At 38.9% G+C, this 15,647-nt stretch overlaps 4 protein-coding genes across 6 annotated transcripts; 2 read left to right on the top strand and 2 right to left on the bottom strand.

Moving 5' to 3' along the window:
* Positions 1-592: 592 nt before the first annotated feature.
* LOC131774069 (uncharacterized) lies at positions 593-2,281 on the bottom strand. Its single transcript, XM_059090079.2, has 2 exons — positions 1,541-2,281; positions 593-1,072 (listed from the first exon to the last, which is right to left on the bottom strand). Exons 1-2 carry the CDS (start codon positions 2,246-2,248, stop codon positions 755-757), a joined length of 1,026 nt encoding a protein of 341 aa, XP_058946062.2. The 5' UTR covers positions 2,249-2,281; the 3' UTR covers positions 593-754.
* A 2,264-nt stretch (positions 2,282-4,545) lies between these two features.
* LOC131774044 (myosin regulatory light polypeptide 9) lies at positions 4,546-5,612 on the bottom strand. Its single transcript, XM_059090057.2, has 2 exons — positions 5,129-5,612; positions 4,546-4,765 (listed from the first exon to the last, which is right to left on the bottom strand). The coding sequence occupies exons 1-2, from the start codon at positions 5,570-5,572 to the stop codon at positions 4,664-4,666; spliced, it is 546 nt and encodes a 181-aa protein (XP_058946040.1). The 5' UTR covers positions 5,573-5,612; the 3' UTR covers positions 4,546-4,663.
* A 736-nt stretch (positions 5,613-6,348) lies between these two features.
* LOC131774022 (uncharacterized) lies at positions 6,349-11,268 on the top strand. 3 transcript variants are annotated; one of them, XM_059090028.2, is made up of 7 exons: positions 6,349-6,556; positions 6,959-7,067; positions 7,380-7,439; positions 9,152-9,313; positions 9,858-9,942; positions 10,154-10,375; positions 11,057-11,268. In XM_059090028.2, the coding sequence occupies exons 1-7, from the start codon at positions 6,390-6,392 to the stop codon at positions 11,131-11,133; spliced, it is 882 nt and encodes a 293-aa protein (XP_058946011.1). In that variant the 5' UTR covers positions 6,349-6,389; the 3' UTR covers positions 11,134-11,268. The 3 variants fall into 3 exon arrangements, with proteins under 3 accessions (XP_058946011.1, XP_058946013.1, XP_058946012.1); XM_059090030.2 differs by having other exon boundaries at positions 6,352-6,556; positions 10,154-10,308; XM_059090029.2 differs by lacking the exon at positions 11,057-11,268 and having other exon boundaries at positions 6,354-6,556; positions 10,154-11,050.
* Positions 11,269-11,359: 91 nt separating this feature from the next.
* LOC131774035 (zinc finger protein ZIC 4-like) lies at positions 11,360-13,568 on the top strand. The gene has a single exon (XM_059090047.2). The coding sequence runs from the start codon at positions 12,302-12,304 to the stop codon at positions 13,316-13,318; it is 1,017 nt and encodes a 338-aa protein (XP_058946030.1). The 5' UTR covers positions 11,360-12,301; the 3' UTR covers positions 13,319-13,568.
* Positions 13,569-15,647: the final 2,079 nt, after the last annotated feature.

The following is a 15,647-nucleotide window of genomic DNA, read 5'->3' as shown; positions in this document are numbered from 1 at the left end:
AAATATTTAACTAATCGATCTTCGTCGATCGCGCCGACTATCTTGACGAGTTTTTGGCTCTTGCCATCATTATACCCCGTTGTTGTTATGCAGTTTACTTTTAAATATTTATAGCTCTTTGTTTCGAAGTCGAAACGCGTTGGATCCCTAAAAAAGCGAAAGTTATTTCTCCTAACTTCTGCACAACAGATGTTTCCCCACAGGATCCTCAACACTTATTTCAGTCGAGAAACCCATGGCTCAGACATCGTTACAGAGTGAATATATAATTCATCGCAAACTGCCCGCTTTATTGGAGACTGAGTTTACTTTAAGACAGCAGGAATATACACAAAGTGCTGTTTAACCATTTTAACCCTAAAACCAGCAGTTTGCGTATTCTCCTAATTGTTGATTCAGGGGCGAGATTGTAAGGAGAAATTAGATGTTAGTCACTCGCAGGGGTCAAAACTGATGTGATGTTTTAAGTGCATGAAGATCAACCTATGGGTTAATAATTTACCTACAGCTGAAAATGTTTTTATTTCTAATAGTCTGTTTTCTTTCTCAACTTAGAAACCTTTACATGAAGGCACTCTTACGGTGCCTGCTGGTGACTATCCACGCACGGGGCAGTGTGTTAAGATATATCCAATGGCATGTAAATACTTTAATCCGTTGTTATTGTTTATTTATATTTTTAAAGTGGGATATCGCACAAAAAAGGCCCCCAAAAAGGTATTTTTGGCTGCATTGTACTATGATCTAAAAACTCTTACGCAGCTCTGCCGTTCACATCAACCCAAGTTCCATTCTTGCATTTATAAATAGGCTCAAGGAAATCGTCAGTATTGAAGTAGATTCGTGAAATTTCCCAAGGGTTGTGTGGACACGACGCTTCAAAACCCATGAAGTTACACGGCTCAAAGGGATAAAAATCCTTCTTAGGGTACTGCTTGAGTTTATCGTCGCTTGGATCGTCTACAAAGAGCACTCTATCGTAAAAGTGATAAAAGTCAATGTGTAAGTTTCCCTTGAAGAGTCTTCCAAGTGGCTCCTGGAAAGAACATTCGTCTGTAAGCTTTGGCGCCACCTGTAATAGGAAGACAAAGCAACCAAAATGTTTTTGTGTTCCTACAGATGAAATTACTATCTAAATACATGTCTTTTGACAAGCTAACTGATAGGATCGGGCATCGCCAGGTTGGAATTATTCGTCCTGAGGAGTTGTGCTCCACTCAGTCCTTATGACATGAGGATGATCAGGTAAATGTTTGTGTGGGGGACTTAAGTGAAACAAAATAAAGCAAATGCTTTTCAAAATTTCTCAGCGCCATTACAAAGTTTTAAAATCTGACTGTCTGAAACGAACAATGTACTATGTCAGCATCTTTCAAAAACCGAAAAGTTGAAAATGGACGTGATTGTCACATAGCCTACAGGCCAGACTTATTGAATTAAAAGGGCCGCTAGATGTCAGAATAAATGAATGAGTAAACAAATAGATAAACGATTGATCATTTATCGACTGTTTTTAAAAGGACATCTACCGATGACATACCTTGCCTTGACAATCATAACGTTTCCTCTCTTCAACTGGAATGTTCAATGTGAATTCTGGTTGCAGCACCAAATGGATCTTCCTGTCTGACCGTGAAAAATTTCGTCTCTCAGCCAGCCTTCTCATAGTCGTAAAGTAATTGATATCAATCAAGACGTCTATGTCAGAATCGTACGGGATTATATCGTTATTTCGCATCGCCCCTAAGAGACTACCTCCGCACAGAACGTATTCAATGTTGTATTGTTTGGAAATATTAATCCACTTTTGGAAGAGCTCTGTCAAACCGGCATCCCGCCAGGGGTTATCGGGACATCCCGGTTCGCCGTAGACATGGTTTTTTTCTCGTTGTGAGGGTAGATTTGACCTTTCTTTCAACGTAGGGTATTTTTCCGCTGTTGACCTCTCCGTTGTCGCTTGAGCCTTCACGGTGCTAACACTTGACGAAGTCGATATACTTTCCGTTTGAAGTGGACGGTGTTTTAACGTACCTGGGCTTAAATTCGTGGTTTTAGTGTAAGGATAAATCATTCCTGGTTTCCCAATTTTAGAATCTTGATGTTCCTCTTTGGTAGCCCTCGCCATATGAGCAGATCCACCTAATTTACTGAATTGGAGCTTTGTAGGTAATCCTGTCCTTACCTCTCTTTCTCTTAAAGCTTTGTACACCATTTTCCCTTGACTATTCGGCAAAGCGATCTTTTGCATTACATTGTGCAGATTAACCACGCCGGTTGAAGTTCTTTCAAACTCATAATTAGCTCCTATATGTTTCGTCGAGGAAAATTTAGCTCGCAAAAGAAAGAGCAGGCCGGAAAATAAGAAACTGAACACAAAATACAAAAACAGTCTCAGCCAAGCGCGTGTTAAAACAAAACTTAGCATTCTCTCGACTGAGTTAAAGATCGACGGTAGTTTCATTGCTTTGTTTGTTCACCTGACTCGGAGTAATAGATACCGTATTAGCAAGTCTAATACCATTCACGTTGGAAAAAATCATCGAATAGGAAGAGGTTACGTGAAGAGATAATAGGACAAGAGATAAAATAAACAAGTAGAGCACTATCGGTTTCTTAACCTTTCTGAAAGGTAGACTACGGAAATTCTCAACTTTTCCCCTCTGTTTGAAGAAAATGGAAGAACTGCAATCAGTTTTGATGAAATAATTTTACTGTACGCATTACTCTCTGTTCAAAACAGACATATGATCTTCGCTCGTCGGGCCAATCCAGAAAAACAAAAATCCTGTATCAAAATCTAATCCTGGAAATTGACTTTACAGGACATATTCTGGAGCAGAGAAAGTTTCCCCTGAAAAGAAGTGTCCCTTCAATAAAAGTGACCGATGAACTGGCTATGGAAAAATTTTGAATCGGGAACAAATTTTGTTTCCCTAGGATGGATGTGTCCTGTGAATTGAGAGGTTGCGTATGCGACTGGTTCGACAGTATAAAGATATTAATTAATAGATTCCGAACCTCTCGCAGCCAGCGAGTGTTCCCTCAGAAGGAACCCTTCCGAAAGAAGAGATTGCTGAGTTTTTCTATGTCCGTACCAATATATATGTGAAGGAAAAAAAAAGGATTGTCTGATATAATTTTTTTTTTAAGAAATAGGGCTACTCCCTCATAAAGAGACTGCATCGATAGATCAACTACAGGTAACGGAAACCGTTCGTTTCGCTAACGAGTCTTTGCCTTCACAAATGACGTCGGGGACGGACAGGGGACAAACTAAAATAAAATCTCTGTCAAAGGGCTCTTCCTGGAAAACTATCGTTGGCAGCACGAAGGTTGAGATCTGTTACGATGGTTGACTATCGATGAGACAAAAACTTTCAGCAAACTTGACCTCAACACACGTTTTAATCTGCAGTTCTGGCAAATTTCTGACCAAAGAATTGACCAAAATACTGACCAAAGAAAGCTTTACAACACAGTTCTATTTAAGCCTAAAAGACAAAGAGTCAGGTAAGGTTATGAATTATCTAAAGGATTTGGTCGTGCTTTAAACTATCTAATACATTTTAATAAGAGCGATTGGCTGGGGAGGAATTTCGCCTTTAATTAGATCTTAAAATTACTTTCAAAACAGCACAGGTAGATAAAAACTAAACGAAGGACTTACACAGGTAACGTTTACAGTTTAAAAATAATTACAGTTCCGAACAAAAGACTACTGTTTACGGCTGGCTGAATAACAACTGGTGGCAGAGCTTAGCAAAAGTTCCGCAGTTTCCATATGTTGAACTTCATATATTACATCAGCATTAGCACAGTAGACTTAAAAACTAGAAATCCTCTTGCTACACTAGACCTTAGGCAGATATCTAGCCGGCTGGCCTCGCTCCAGGCCCTACACTTTCCGTGGGCGAAGAAACCTTCGTACCGCATCGCCTATACAATGAGGGCTTGCCCGCAGTTAAGCCAAAATAAAGTCAAACTGACGCAAGCTTTCTAGGTGAGATGTAGTTCATGATTAATGGGAAATGATAAGATTTTTTTCTCCTGATGGGGATTAGTGCATAAAACACAAAGGTGACTAAGTATCGAAAATAAGTCTCCATGTATGAATAAAAATTTCTTAGGGCCTATTGTAATTAACAATAGGAACATGGTCTTGGGTATCCGCGACAATACTCGGGAGGGCGAGTTGTCTCGCTTCGGCAGGTAGGGTAACCCTGCTAAGCGGGAGAACTTTTTCTCATATAGACACTTCAGCTCGCCTGCTCGAGACGAGACGGTTCAAATTGTTTCCGGAGCTTTAGTGTATTAGGTCAGCGGAGACCATTTTGTCCAACATGTAACCTGCCTGTCACGAGAGAGACTGGTGAGGGGACCGCTGTCACAACTCACAACTCGATGCAGACTCTCCACAAATTTTTCTCGAAGGGGAGGGTTGTATTGGTACCCAGGGCCATATAAATATTCCCTTTGAGCCTTAAACTGACTGAGTAAACTTTTAAGCTAATTAACTGAAAAGAGAAGCGAGTTTCACACAAAACGCCATGTTTTTTCTTTTAATGTTATGATCATTCTTAAATCGTATGCGTTTCTTAGAAACGATCTGGTTACATAGAACACAGATTGGCATGCTTCGGAGGAAAGATTGTTGCACCCCTCCTCACTTAAGACCCTCTCCGTATTTCAACAGTCGCACGATGTCTTCGCAGTTAAATCGCCCGTCTTCATCAGTCAGAGCTCCTTGCAGGAAAACTTCATCAACCTTCAAAGATTGGTAAGAAAATTAAGGCAAATATGAAAGAAAAATTATCTGAAGTAGATAAAGGGAAGGGTACTTTGTAAAATATGTCATTCACCGCTTCTTGCATTTATCATTCGTTTTTATATTTTTTTCTGGAATATTGCTTAACCCCATAATATAGGCAATGACAGAATACTTAGCAAATTTGGTTGACTGAGGTTTTTTTTCTCGCTACGTTCTTGAGGCCAATCGAGTCTACTGAATTGAGTTGAGAACTTTATACTTGAGTCGGGCAAAATACATAAATAAAAACTTAGACCCAATTAATTTTAGTGAAAGCATTAACTACACCAACTGATCAAATTTTGGAAATTGCCTTGATACCTGTTGCTCTGTTAACCTCAGACCCATCGTCATCAAGAGTTCTTTGAAATCGTCGAAATTTAAAACTCCATCGCAGTCTTCGTCAAAACATGTAAAGGCGTTTCGGATTAGATCTTCGGGGTCTGCGGAACCCATCTTAGAAGCAAACATGGACAGAAATCTTGCAAAGTCCACATTTCCTTGTACCTCGTTCAGCATCTCCCTGACCTCCTTGTCTGTCGGTTTCTGCCCGAGAGAAATTAAGATTTTCTGTAGATCATCTTTGCTTATAACGCCGTCACGATCTTGGTCGATGAGATTGAACGCTTCTTTCAGTTGAGTCAGTTGCTCTTTGTTGATGTGTCCCGTGGCCGGCTGCCTGGTGCCTACTGTTCTTTTGAATTTTCTCCGCGGGAGGATTCTGCTCCCGTCTTTGTGATAAATTTTGCTTTGCTCGAAATCCATTGCTTTTGGTGCAGTACTCAGCACGTGCAATGAAATATTTAAAAGAATCAAAGTCATTATAGGAAAAGTGGTGTGGTCAATTTAGCGCACAGAACATCTGCCTTCCTAAGAGTCGCGGTCTGTGGAAAGAAAGATAAGCCTTTGAAATTCTGAAACCACTAACCAAATATGTCACTCAGTTCTTGTAAATGTAGCGTTTAATGCATTAGGCAAATTCCGATTGACTTTTTTTGAAAAACATGTGATATCATCTGACAAATTGAATCAGGCGTCATTCAAGCGAATTAATGTAAATATTGGTATACAATAGGCTCGCCAATTTTAACCGCACCTTGAAATGGAACTGTTATGCATATTATCGATTTTTCACAACACAGAAAAATGACTGGTGTAGTTCTAAATCGCAGATTATTCAAGATATTGTTGCCATTTGTTTTGAGATAGAGGCAGTAAACAAAGTTAACGCAAATCGTTTAATTAAATTTCAATTTGTTTCCCTAGAAAGTAAATATTTTTGAAAATTTTAATTATGTTTTAGTGCGAGTGAGTACATTTTTGTAACTATGTATTTGATTGATTTATTTTTCTGTTGATTTTTCTCTTTTTTTCTTGTTTTGTTTTGTTTTGTTTTTTTTCATTTTGTTTCATTATTATACTTGTTGACCACTTTATTTCCCTTTCCAACACATTTTAATACTTAATTCATTTATTTTGGCCGAGGAACTTCAGTAGGCTGGTACCGACTTTCCTACAGAGGAGGACTGGAGAGAGCATCTACGAACGCCTGTCGAAATCTACCATTCTTGTTACTCCGTCCATGTTTATGGCGGACAAATGCGCAGTAGAAGTCGTCATAAAACTTGGAGGTTCTGCAGTTACGCACAAAAATGTTTTTGAAACTGTCAAACGTGAGGCAATCTTAGCTGCGGCTGAGCTGGTGAAAAAACTCCCCGCTGGAAAATGTATCGTCATTCATGGCGCTGGGTAGGTTGAAGCACAGTGCAGAAATTCATCTGGAGGACTTAGGAAAATCAAAAGACATTAAAACGTGACAAAGTTGAATAATATCTTTGAACTATTGTAACACCCCTAAACAGCCATTTCAGAAGAGTTTACTTTTGGTTGTCTCACATGTTAGCCAGGTTTCACTGTTTGGCTGTTTTATCCGTAAGAGTGATTAGCATCTATTTTTTTTTTTAATTCAGTATCACTCCTGAATCAAAAATTAAGGTTATGAGAATGCAGGAAATAACCACACACTCAAGAAGGACTTGATTGTTGAACAAATTCTCCTCACCATAGGATATGAATAGAGAAAAATAGGTAAATTAAGCATATTGATGTAAAAGGTTAATAATTATGTGTATTTCCCCTCTGGAATTATAGATCCTTTGGACACTTTCAGGCCCATGAGTATGGAACAGCACATGGATTCTCAAATGACACTTCAAAGGGCCGTATTGGGTTTGCTAAAACCAGGCTCTCGGTGACCAAGGTGCATCATATTAAAAAAATTGTTCTTGGTTTAAGGAAACATGTTGTATACATTTTATTTTCATGTTGACGTAATTTACTTTAAACTTTGAATGTTGGACTTAAAAGACATGGGATGACTGCAGACAACTTACTGTTTAATGTACAAGGTGACAGCTTAAAAATAGGTTTGTGCTTTTAGTTGAAGGGGAAAAATAGGCCCTTTATTTGACCTCAAGACTACATATGTATCTGTACCTTGAAAAAGGAGCCTTGTAATTTGGTCCTTGTAAAATAACATTTTTCTTTTTTTGTTTTTTTTCTGTTTTGATAGCTGTTACATATAATCACCGAAGTGTTTGTTGACAGTGGTATTCCAGCATTGGGAATTTCAGTAAGTACAGTGTAGGTGTACTTTCCAAGGTCAATCAGTCCTTTAGGTAACAAATGTGATAATCCTTCAGTGAGAAAAACATATTTTATCATAAATCATATGTGAGTCCTTTTAAGATGAGTGGTTGACAATTATTGATTACAAAATGTAAGCTGTAGTTACGTCACAGGAAGCTAAACCTGAAAAAGTGATTTGAGCTTCCATGAACCTGAAACCTTTTTCTTCCTTATACCAATCTGGTACTGCTGCCAACTGGCCTGTGAAACCGCAGTTTCAGAGCAAAGAGCTTTCCGTAGTAGATTGTTGATTTGGAATCCTGTCACTATTTTCTATCACTTGAAACATGACTTATATTGGGTGAAGGTACAGTTTTGTAGTTGAGTGACAACCTATAGGTGGAGAAAAATTATCAAAGTGCAATGCTTGTTCAATGCTCTTAATCATGGCAGACCTACACACTACATGCACATGTAGTGCGAAACCTTCTTAACTGTGTTTTATTGAATGTAAGGAGTCTCTTTGGTTCAAAAATCTGAATTTTGAATTGGTACATAGTCTAGTTTGTCAACCATTTTTAACTCCTGAAATCTGATTGTTAATCCTTCCCTCTAGTTGCTAGACATTTCCTTGTAAATTAATAATGAGAGTTTGGTGTTAGATCAAGATAACAGCTTCTACTCCATAAGTTTTAGTATTCTCATTACCTGTATGCTGGATAACTTATGGATATTATGGGGAGAGGTTTCATTTTTATCACTTATGGGCATTTAAGGTTCAAGAAACATTTTCCTGCACAATATGAAATCCAACACAATTTGATAATATTAACCAGACTTGGTTAGGTGCTTTTAAAGAATTTACCGACTGGCCAGCAGTTATAATTATAACTCTACTTCGATGTTATTTTTTTCAATATTCTTTTTGATGGTAAAAATGAGAGGAAATGTGTAAAACATAACAGAAGAAGCATGTTTATTCGTTTCCTTTGATTGAATACCTCATCATTACCATTAACATGGGTTGATTACTATTAACACAGGCACCCTTTCTCCAAAAAGTTTTGTAACAAATCAGGGATGTGGCTTATCCATGGAAAATGTGCTACACATTGATCATTGCTTTGCAAATTTGGTGGTTTCTAAAGGAGCCGTTTTTGCTCATAGCAGTAGGTTATATTTCTTGCTGTTGAGTGGCATTAAATCTTCTTTGTTAAGAGACCTTTAAACCAGTCTAAAGTCGCCTTTCTTAAGCAGCTAAGCTTTGATTGGCAAGGAATGTCCATTCCACCCGTGTAAAACTGTTTACAGTGTCACCAACTGTGGGTCGCTTTAAGTTGAAGTTGGTACATGTAGTTGGCTGTTATTACAATTCCTAAGTTTCTTCTGAAACTTAAAAAACTAGAATCTTCAACTGCACGTGAAGAAAGAATTTCAGATGGTTTGAAACGCACTGACTGCTCCTTTAATATCTGGAGTGATACTGACTTTTTTATCTGGAGTGATACCAACTTGGTTCTTCCCCTCCCCTCCCCTCCCCTCCCCTCCCCTCCCCTCCCCCCCCCCCCAGGCACCGAGGGTACGATGAATACCCCGTAGGTACCCCCGACAACAATTGAAATATGCGTCTGGCTTAAATTTATTGAAACCGGTGGAATATCAGTTAGAATCGTAAAGTAATGGCTTTCTTTTCCTTTTTTCTCTGTGTTATTGAAGCCTTGTGGATCATGGGTAACAAGGAAAGGCCGTGTCAACAGAGTGACATTAAGCCCAATCATAGAACTTTTGCAAGAGGGTTTTGTGCCAGTTCTCCATGGTGACTGTGTATTGGATGATGCACAGGGTTGTGCTATACTGAGTGGAGACAAAATCATTGAGGTTTGTCTTGGTGATTAGACAAGATTAGATTACGAGCAGTCCCCCTTTTCGGCGGAGTCCGTCGGGCGAGTAAAAGAAAATAATAAAAAAATTATGTTAACGCGCCGCGCGGAACTCTTATGTTAAAGATTTAGGTGTAAACAAGTATCCACGAATCTAAATGAGAGAAGCGAGGACATGCTAAACAGCAGACTGCAAACTGCGGCCTGTAGTTTTTTTCAAAATACCTCAATCGTCAAGTCTCGTGTATTAAAGGGACATTCAGAAGAGGGAACTGTCTACTACAGGCACTTCTCTCAGATGGATTATTTCGCTCTGACGAAGGGCTGACGCGCGAAACTCTTTACGGTGGCCAATTTACCTTATCACAGGCTCAACTCAGTTGATAAAACCAAATTATTTTGTTTGCCACAGGGCAGGGTGCCATTAGATATCTGTGCCTGAAAGACTGTTCATTTACGTATTTTGTTTAAAATGGGTTCTAGGACGGCTCTAGGGCGATATGTAGGTATCAGTATGTGATATCTTTCCCTATGACTTTTAGAAACTGGTGGAAGAGCTTCGACCCAGACGAGTTGTGTTTTTGACAGATGTAGATGGGATTTTTGACAAGCCTCCAGAAAAACCAGGTAAAGGGATATTTTAGATTTTAGGGCCAGGGACTAGAGGGTCACTTGTATTACTGATAATTTTTTTTCCTCAAAATAAGATGGACCTTGACAGGAAAAGAAAATCTGTCGTTCTCTCATTACCTAGTTTAACGCTCACTAACTTTCTTATTCTACTAACTCACATAAAGCTTTCAGCATTGCTGATCCACCTTTACTATCCCATCTCTAGATGCATCATTACTTAGAGAAGTGTTTGTTAAATCCGATGGGGGATTTTCTAACGCCATAACAACATCAAGCCTTGAACATGACGTCACAGGTGGTGTTCGCGGCAAGCTTCAAACAGCTTCTAATATCATTCATCTTTCTGAAGGAAATACGCGGGTATTTGTCTTGAATATAATGTCGGGATCTGATGCATACTCTGTTTGTGCTTTGGGTGTTCTGGAAGGTAAAGGGACAGAAATATTGGCAGAAAACGTTTAGAGCCCCGTAAATTTTACCTCAGTGAATTCTGATGTAAGGTCTTCCGAAAACCTCGTCTTCGTCGCTCTTGTAATGCCTGGTAGTCAAACAAGGCTCAGTTTTAGAGATAAGACTCCCTTGCCATGTGAAAAACAACCGATGTACGTATTTTTGATACAATAACTAAAATAAAACGACAAAATAAATTTAGTATACAAGGCTATTGACAAGAAAGAGGCTAAGGTGTACAACGTTTGGTGTACAGTAATCATTTCTTCCTAAGCTTAAATATATGTTTTTTCCTAAACAACAAACATGGTGAGATTCCTAAGTGATACTTCTTGGTAGTTTTTTTTTATCAATTTTACTTCGTTTTTCATTTATAATTTAAGTTGGTTTATATGGACGATACACAAAGAAACTTAAAAAGGGTTACGGTTTTTAAGAGGACGTGTGAATTTTCATGTTAAATTCCAACTGTTAGCAGTTTTGTCGCGTTAGATTGACTATTGTCTCAAAATAATAAACAGGATTCTCTGGTTACATAGTGAGCATTGTGGCATTTTGTATTCATATGAGGGTTAATTGAGGTGTAATGTTCCCTTAGTTAATGCATAATACGACTGGTCTAGTTTTTCACTTGTCCTTGTTGTTTTTTCTTAATTAGGAAAACCTCCTACGACTTGCATATTGTCAAGCCATAATTACTTGAGGAGGAAATTAAAAGCCTCAAAGTTGACTTGAAAATTGAAAATGTATTTAATACCTTTCGTAATTGAATTTGATATTAGTTGTTCTTTTGCTAACAGAAGACAGTTTTATAAGAAGTACCGAAAGATATCTTGTTATTAAAGCGCCTCATTTTGAGGAAACTCATTCCATTGTTTTGTAGAGTTGAGATAAGGGTAGTCTATTGTGAAACATTTTCCGCTAAAAGCCTTTTTGACTCGCCGATTATGTAATTTAACTATTAATTTAATGTCATGCGAAAAAGCTGAAAAGCTCCCAATTTCATAGTGAAAAGGACAACCATGAATCCATGATGGCCGATCATGTCACCGTTATTTTTGGCCTCCCTAATATTTTTTCTTCTCAATTCATTTACCTTGTGACTGACACTTTATGCAGTGATGAAAAGCGTCGTTTCGTTGTGCGACGGACTTACTAACTGCTACCTTTTCTGTTGTGAGATTTTTTTAACGTAGCTGGTGTTTATGCAATCTTTTAATATCTATAACAGCACTATAAAATGGTCTTTAAGCATGTTATCGGCTAAGTAAACAGTATAGTCCTAAAAATTCTAATTAATATCGTAGTGCCTGTGAATGTGTTTACGACATTTTGGTGCCTTTTAGCCATGCTGAGAAAAACCAGAAATTTGGTAAGGTAAACTTCCTTTGTTAGTGTCGATTGTCCATCTTCCCATTATTAGAGGGAAGGATTCTATGTTTACAAGTTGCTAGAAATGCATATGGTTCATTCTGCTCGTTGAGACGGAAAATCTTCTTGTCTCTTGTCATAGTTTTTACTCTTCTATCTTGGAGACGTTGATTGAAGTTTTTATTACACTTGCGAAGTTGTACTCGTGCTTGGAAACGAATCAATACGTTGTCCGAACTACGTGATTGAGACAAAGGTGTTGAAATATGATCGTCGTTATTTTTTCGTAGCAGATACGCCATAAAGAAAGTAGCCGCAAATTACCATAACAATAATATGGATGCTCAGTGATTGATGTATTAAACACGTGAACATTTATCAGGATGTGCGGATTAAAGATAAAAATCGACAGGCCTGCTTGGTCGATTTGTATGATATTACACAATTAGAGCTTGTTTTGTTTACCCGAAGCACTCAAATAATTGAACTCTTCTCGTACAGTTTCACTTAAATTCGTAGAGAGGCTTGTAAAATGGCCGGCTTTCGTGTGCCCTTTACCCAAATTCCAGCGTTGCCTCGTTTGGACTTTCTGCAGCCCTCAGACTCGTACGTGGTCGGATCAACTATGCCGTCGAGCTCGTGCACCTTAGGCTTCCGTGGGGCGCCGCCCCACAGCTTTTTCAAAGGTTCCCCTTGCGCTTCAGCTATGAGAGATAGTGACCAAATCGTTCACACCATGCCTCAAAGAGATTCTGGCGAGTTGGAAACCAATATTATACCAATATCTTGCTACGAAGGAGCTTTCTTCACGGGCAGTACATTATCGTCCACAGTCCAGCATGGAATGCCTCCTCAAGCCTGGGATAACTCCCATCAAGACTTTCAAAGTGCCCAGCTAACCTTTCCCAGAAAAGAATACGATGGAAGCAACTTGAATTTTCAGAGTTTTGCTGCGAGTTACAATGCAACGCCAGGGTTGGGAATTTCTGTGGATCCACCCATCACCTATAGCCTGGCTCTGCCTGCGCCTCATAACCCACTAAAGTGCTGCTGGGTAGTTCAGCATCATGATAAAGAGCTTAGTTCTGTGTGCGATCAAGTGTTTGGCACCATAGACCACTTGGTAGGCCATGTCACTGAGCTTCATATTTACAACAGCACCTCACTGCGATACGTATGCCGTTGGAAGGACTGTTCCAGGAATGGGCTTCCATTCAAGGAACGCTACAGGCTAGTGAACCATCTGCGAGTTCATACTGGGGAGAAGCCTTTTATGTGCATGTATCTTGGATGTGGTAGGCGATTTTCACGTGCGGAGAATCTGAAAATACACAAGAGGACGCATACTGGAGAGAAGCCATTTCTATGCACTTTTCCCGACTGTGGACGCCGTTTTGGCAACTCAAGTGACAGGAAGAAGCACTCGCATGTGCATACCTCAGACAGACCTTTCTTGTGTCGATTGAAGGAGTGTAAGAAGCGCTTCAGTGAGGTTAATTCGCTAAGGAAACATATGAAGTTACACGAAGAGAGAGGCGATGTCTTCTAAGAGACGACCCCTGTAAATTAATAACTCATAGTCGATGAAAAAAAAAAATTTTTATCTTTTTTTGGTCAAAAGCACTCTCGTTGTGTTGTATCTGTTGAGTATAGTGCAGAAGGTTTGTTTTCAAAGGTATTAGAGCTATATGAGGTCACGTTTCTTTGTCTTGCAAAGGAGATTTTAGTGATCCATGTTATCACGCTTTTGTTAAATCATGGGCATAAAGTGATTAAAATTAACAAAAATAAAAACAGTTGAAGACAGCTAAAAAGTTGTGCGTATAGTATCATTCTAATTATATCCCTCTTTTTTTTCCTACACACGTGTAACTGTAAGAGATGCAGCCTGCAGCTTATCATAGAGATAAAGAAATTGATAATCCTCCTTTGTAGTAGCTACGTAGTAGTTTACGTTAGGCATGAATCGTGGACTGTATGGCTTGTCAAACCAATTTTAGGGTTGCCTTTTTGAAGTTTTATTTTTCAAATTTGCCATTTTTTTGGGCTTTTCTGATCTGTTTTTGAACTCTTGAAACAGCTGAACTTTGTCAAATATTGGTGCCCCGGATTATGGTCCTCTTTGCACCCTAAAATTTAAAATGATAACTTTGTTATCAAACAAAACTGTGGCTGGACGACGAAGGAAAACATAAAGGTGATAAAGTATTAGGCTGTCCTTTCATGCGAACTGTTCCTAAGGGAGATGTTGAAGAGGCGGTTGTGTTACCCTGTAGGTGGCGCCTTTTCGGCGACACTGAATCAATGGACTGTGGGGATAAAGAAAGTGAAAAGAAAGATGGAAACTTAAACAGAAAGGTCGTAGAAGTCATTTGTAATGAAAGTTTTTAAAATTTAATAGTGTGATCTTTGAGAGTTGTCCAACTCTTGGGTGCATCCATCCTGGATTATGCCAAGTAAACTAGTAAGTGCTCCTTTCTCGCGTTAGCATAGAATCATTGTTTTTTTGACAACTGACAATGTCGAACACCTGCTGTATGCTATAATACTGTCAATTATGGTGTTTTTCTCGTAGCACGATCCAAAATTTTGCCCGTATTAATTTTCCTTTGTACGAGGGCAATGGTTCATACTTTTGAGTTCGGAGGTCGTCCTTTGGGTCCGTAATTTATTTTAACCAGACACATTTCAGGTTATCTTGTGATAATTACAGAACAGGTAATCCTATCTACGTCTTTTATTTTATGAGACATTTAAATGGGCTGATTAAATACCTCCAAGATCAGAGCGATAGACATCTCGTGACGAAAGCACTCTTTATGGGAATATTAATGGACCTTAGACAAACCAATACAAGATTTAAATATTAATTCGAGACTTCAAGACAAAGAGCCGTTATGAGTCTTCTGCTGTAAATCAGCTCTTAGAAAGAAACGTCCCAATGGGAGTACTTTGACTTTGGTAGTAGATGGAATAGTGGAAGTCGTGATTTGTGGAAAGGAAAATTTAAATATAATAATGTACATAGCTGAAATTTAGATCGGAGGGTAGGTACAAAGTATGCAAAAACAGTCAGCAAACTTCTTCCGTGTTGCCTTTCTAAAACTAGACATCGAGAGCAAAATTATGCAGATTGAAGTTGAGATTCTTATCTGAAAACCACGCAAATTACATATTATTTAAAACGTAAAGAAATTTAATGGGTGTTATTCGTCTGCGTTTGAATGCCGATCCTGCTGTCATAACAACATCGCCTTGTCTCCATCGTCTCTTAGTTTCGCCTAACTTTCATGCCTATCGTGAAAAAACTCAAGATCTCAATCTGCTTCGCACATTTATTCGATGAAAACATTTTAACATTCTACCCTCTCCTCCCTAGAAGATGGGAAAAATTTAATTGGCTGAGTTTTTGGAATGGATTGTTGCTCTTAGGTAAAGAGGAATTTTTTTCGGCAGAAAGAGGAATGACTTCCCCAATTGCAGCTGCAGTTTGTGGTGTTTATGTGGTGTGTGTGTGCTTGTGGCGGTGATGGTGGATATAAGGTTTTGGAAATGTGGGCGATAAGGATGGAAGGGGTGGTTGAATGAAATTAGCACGATGAGTCGTAAACAAGTGCTGGTCATAGGGGACAGTAGCCAGGTAAGGGAAGAATGGGAAATGGTGCAAGGATCAATTTAGAAACGGTTATAAAAGCAGCACTCGCATTAAGTCGGGAATGAAAAGAGTCAGAAAAATTTATCATGAATACCTATCCAACATCGAAGGGGCTTATTTAGACTTGCTCAAGTGAAGGATACACGATGGTGGAATCAAGGCTTTTCGAGTGCGCAGATTGCCAGCCTTTAGAGTCAACGAGTCAAACCTGTTAGATTCTACT

The sequence above is a fragment of the Pocillopora verrucosa genome, chromosome 8 (assembly GCF_036669915.1).
Source record: "Pocillopora verrucosa isolate sample1 chromosome 8, ASM3666991v2, whole genome shotgun sequence".
Lineage (NCBI taxonomy): Eukaryota > Metazoa > Cnidaria > Anthozoa > Scleractinia > Pocilloporidae > Pocillopora > Pocillopora verrucosa.
This window is presented reverse-complemented; position numbering and strand designations above follow the sequence as displayed.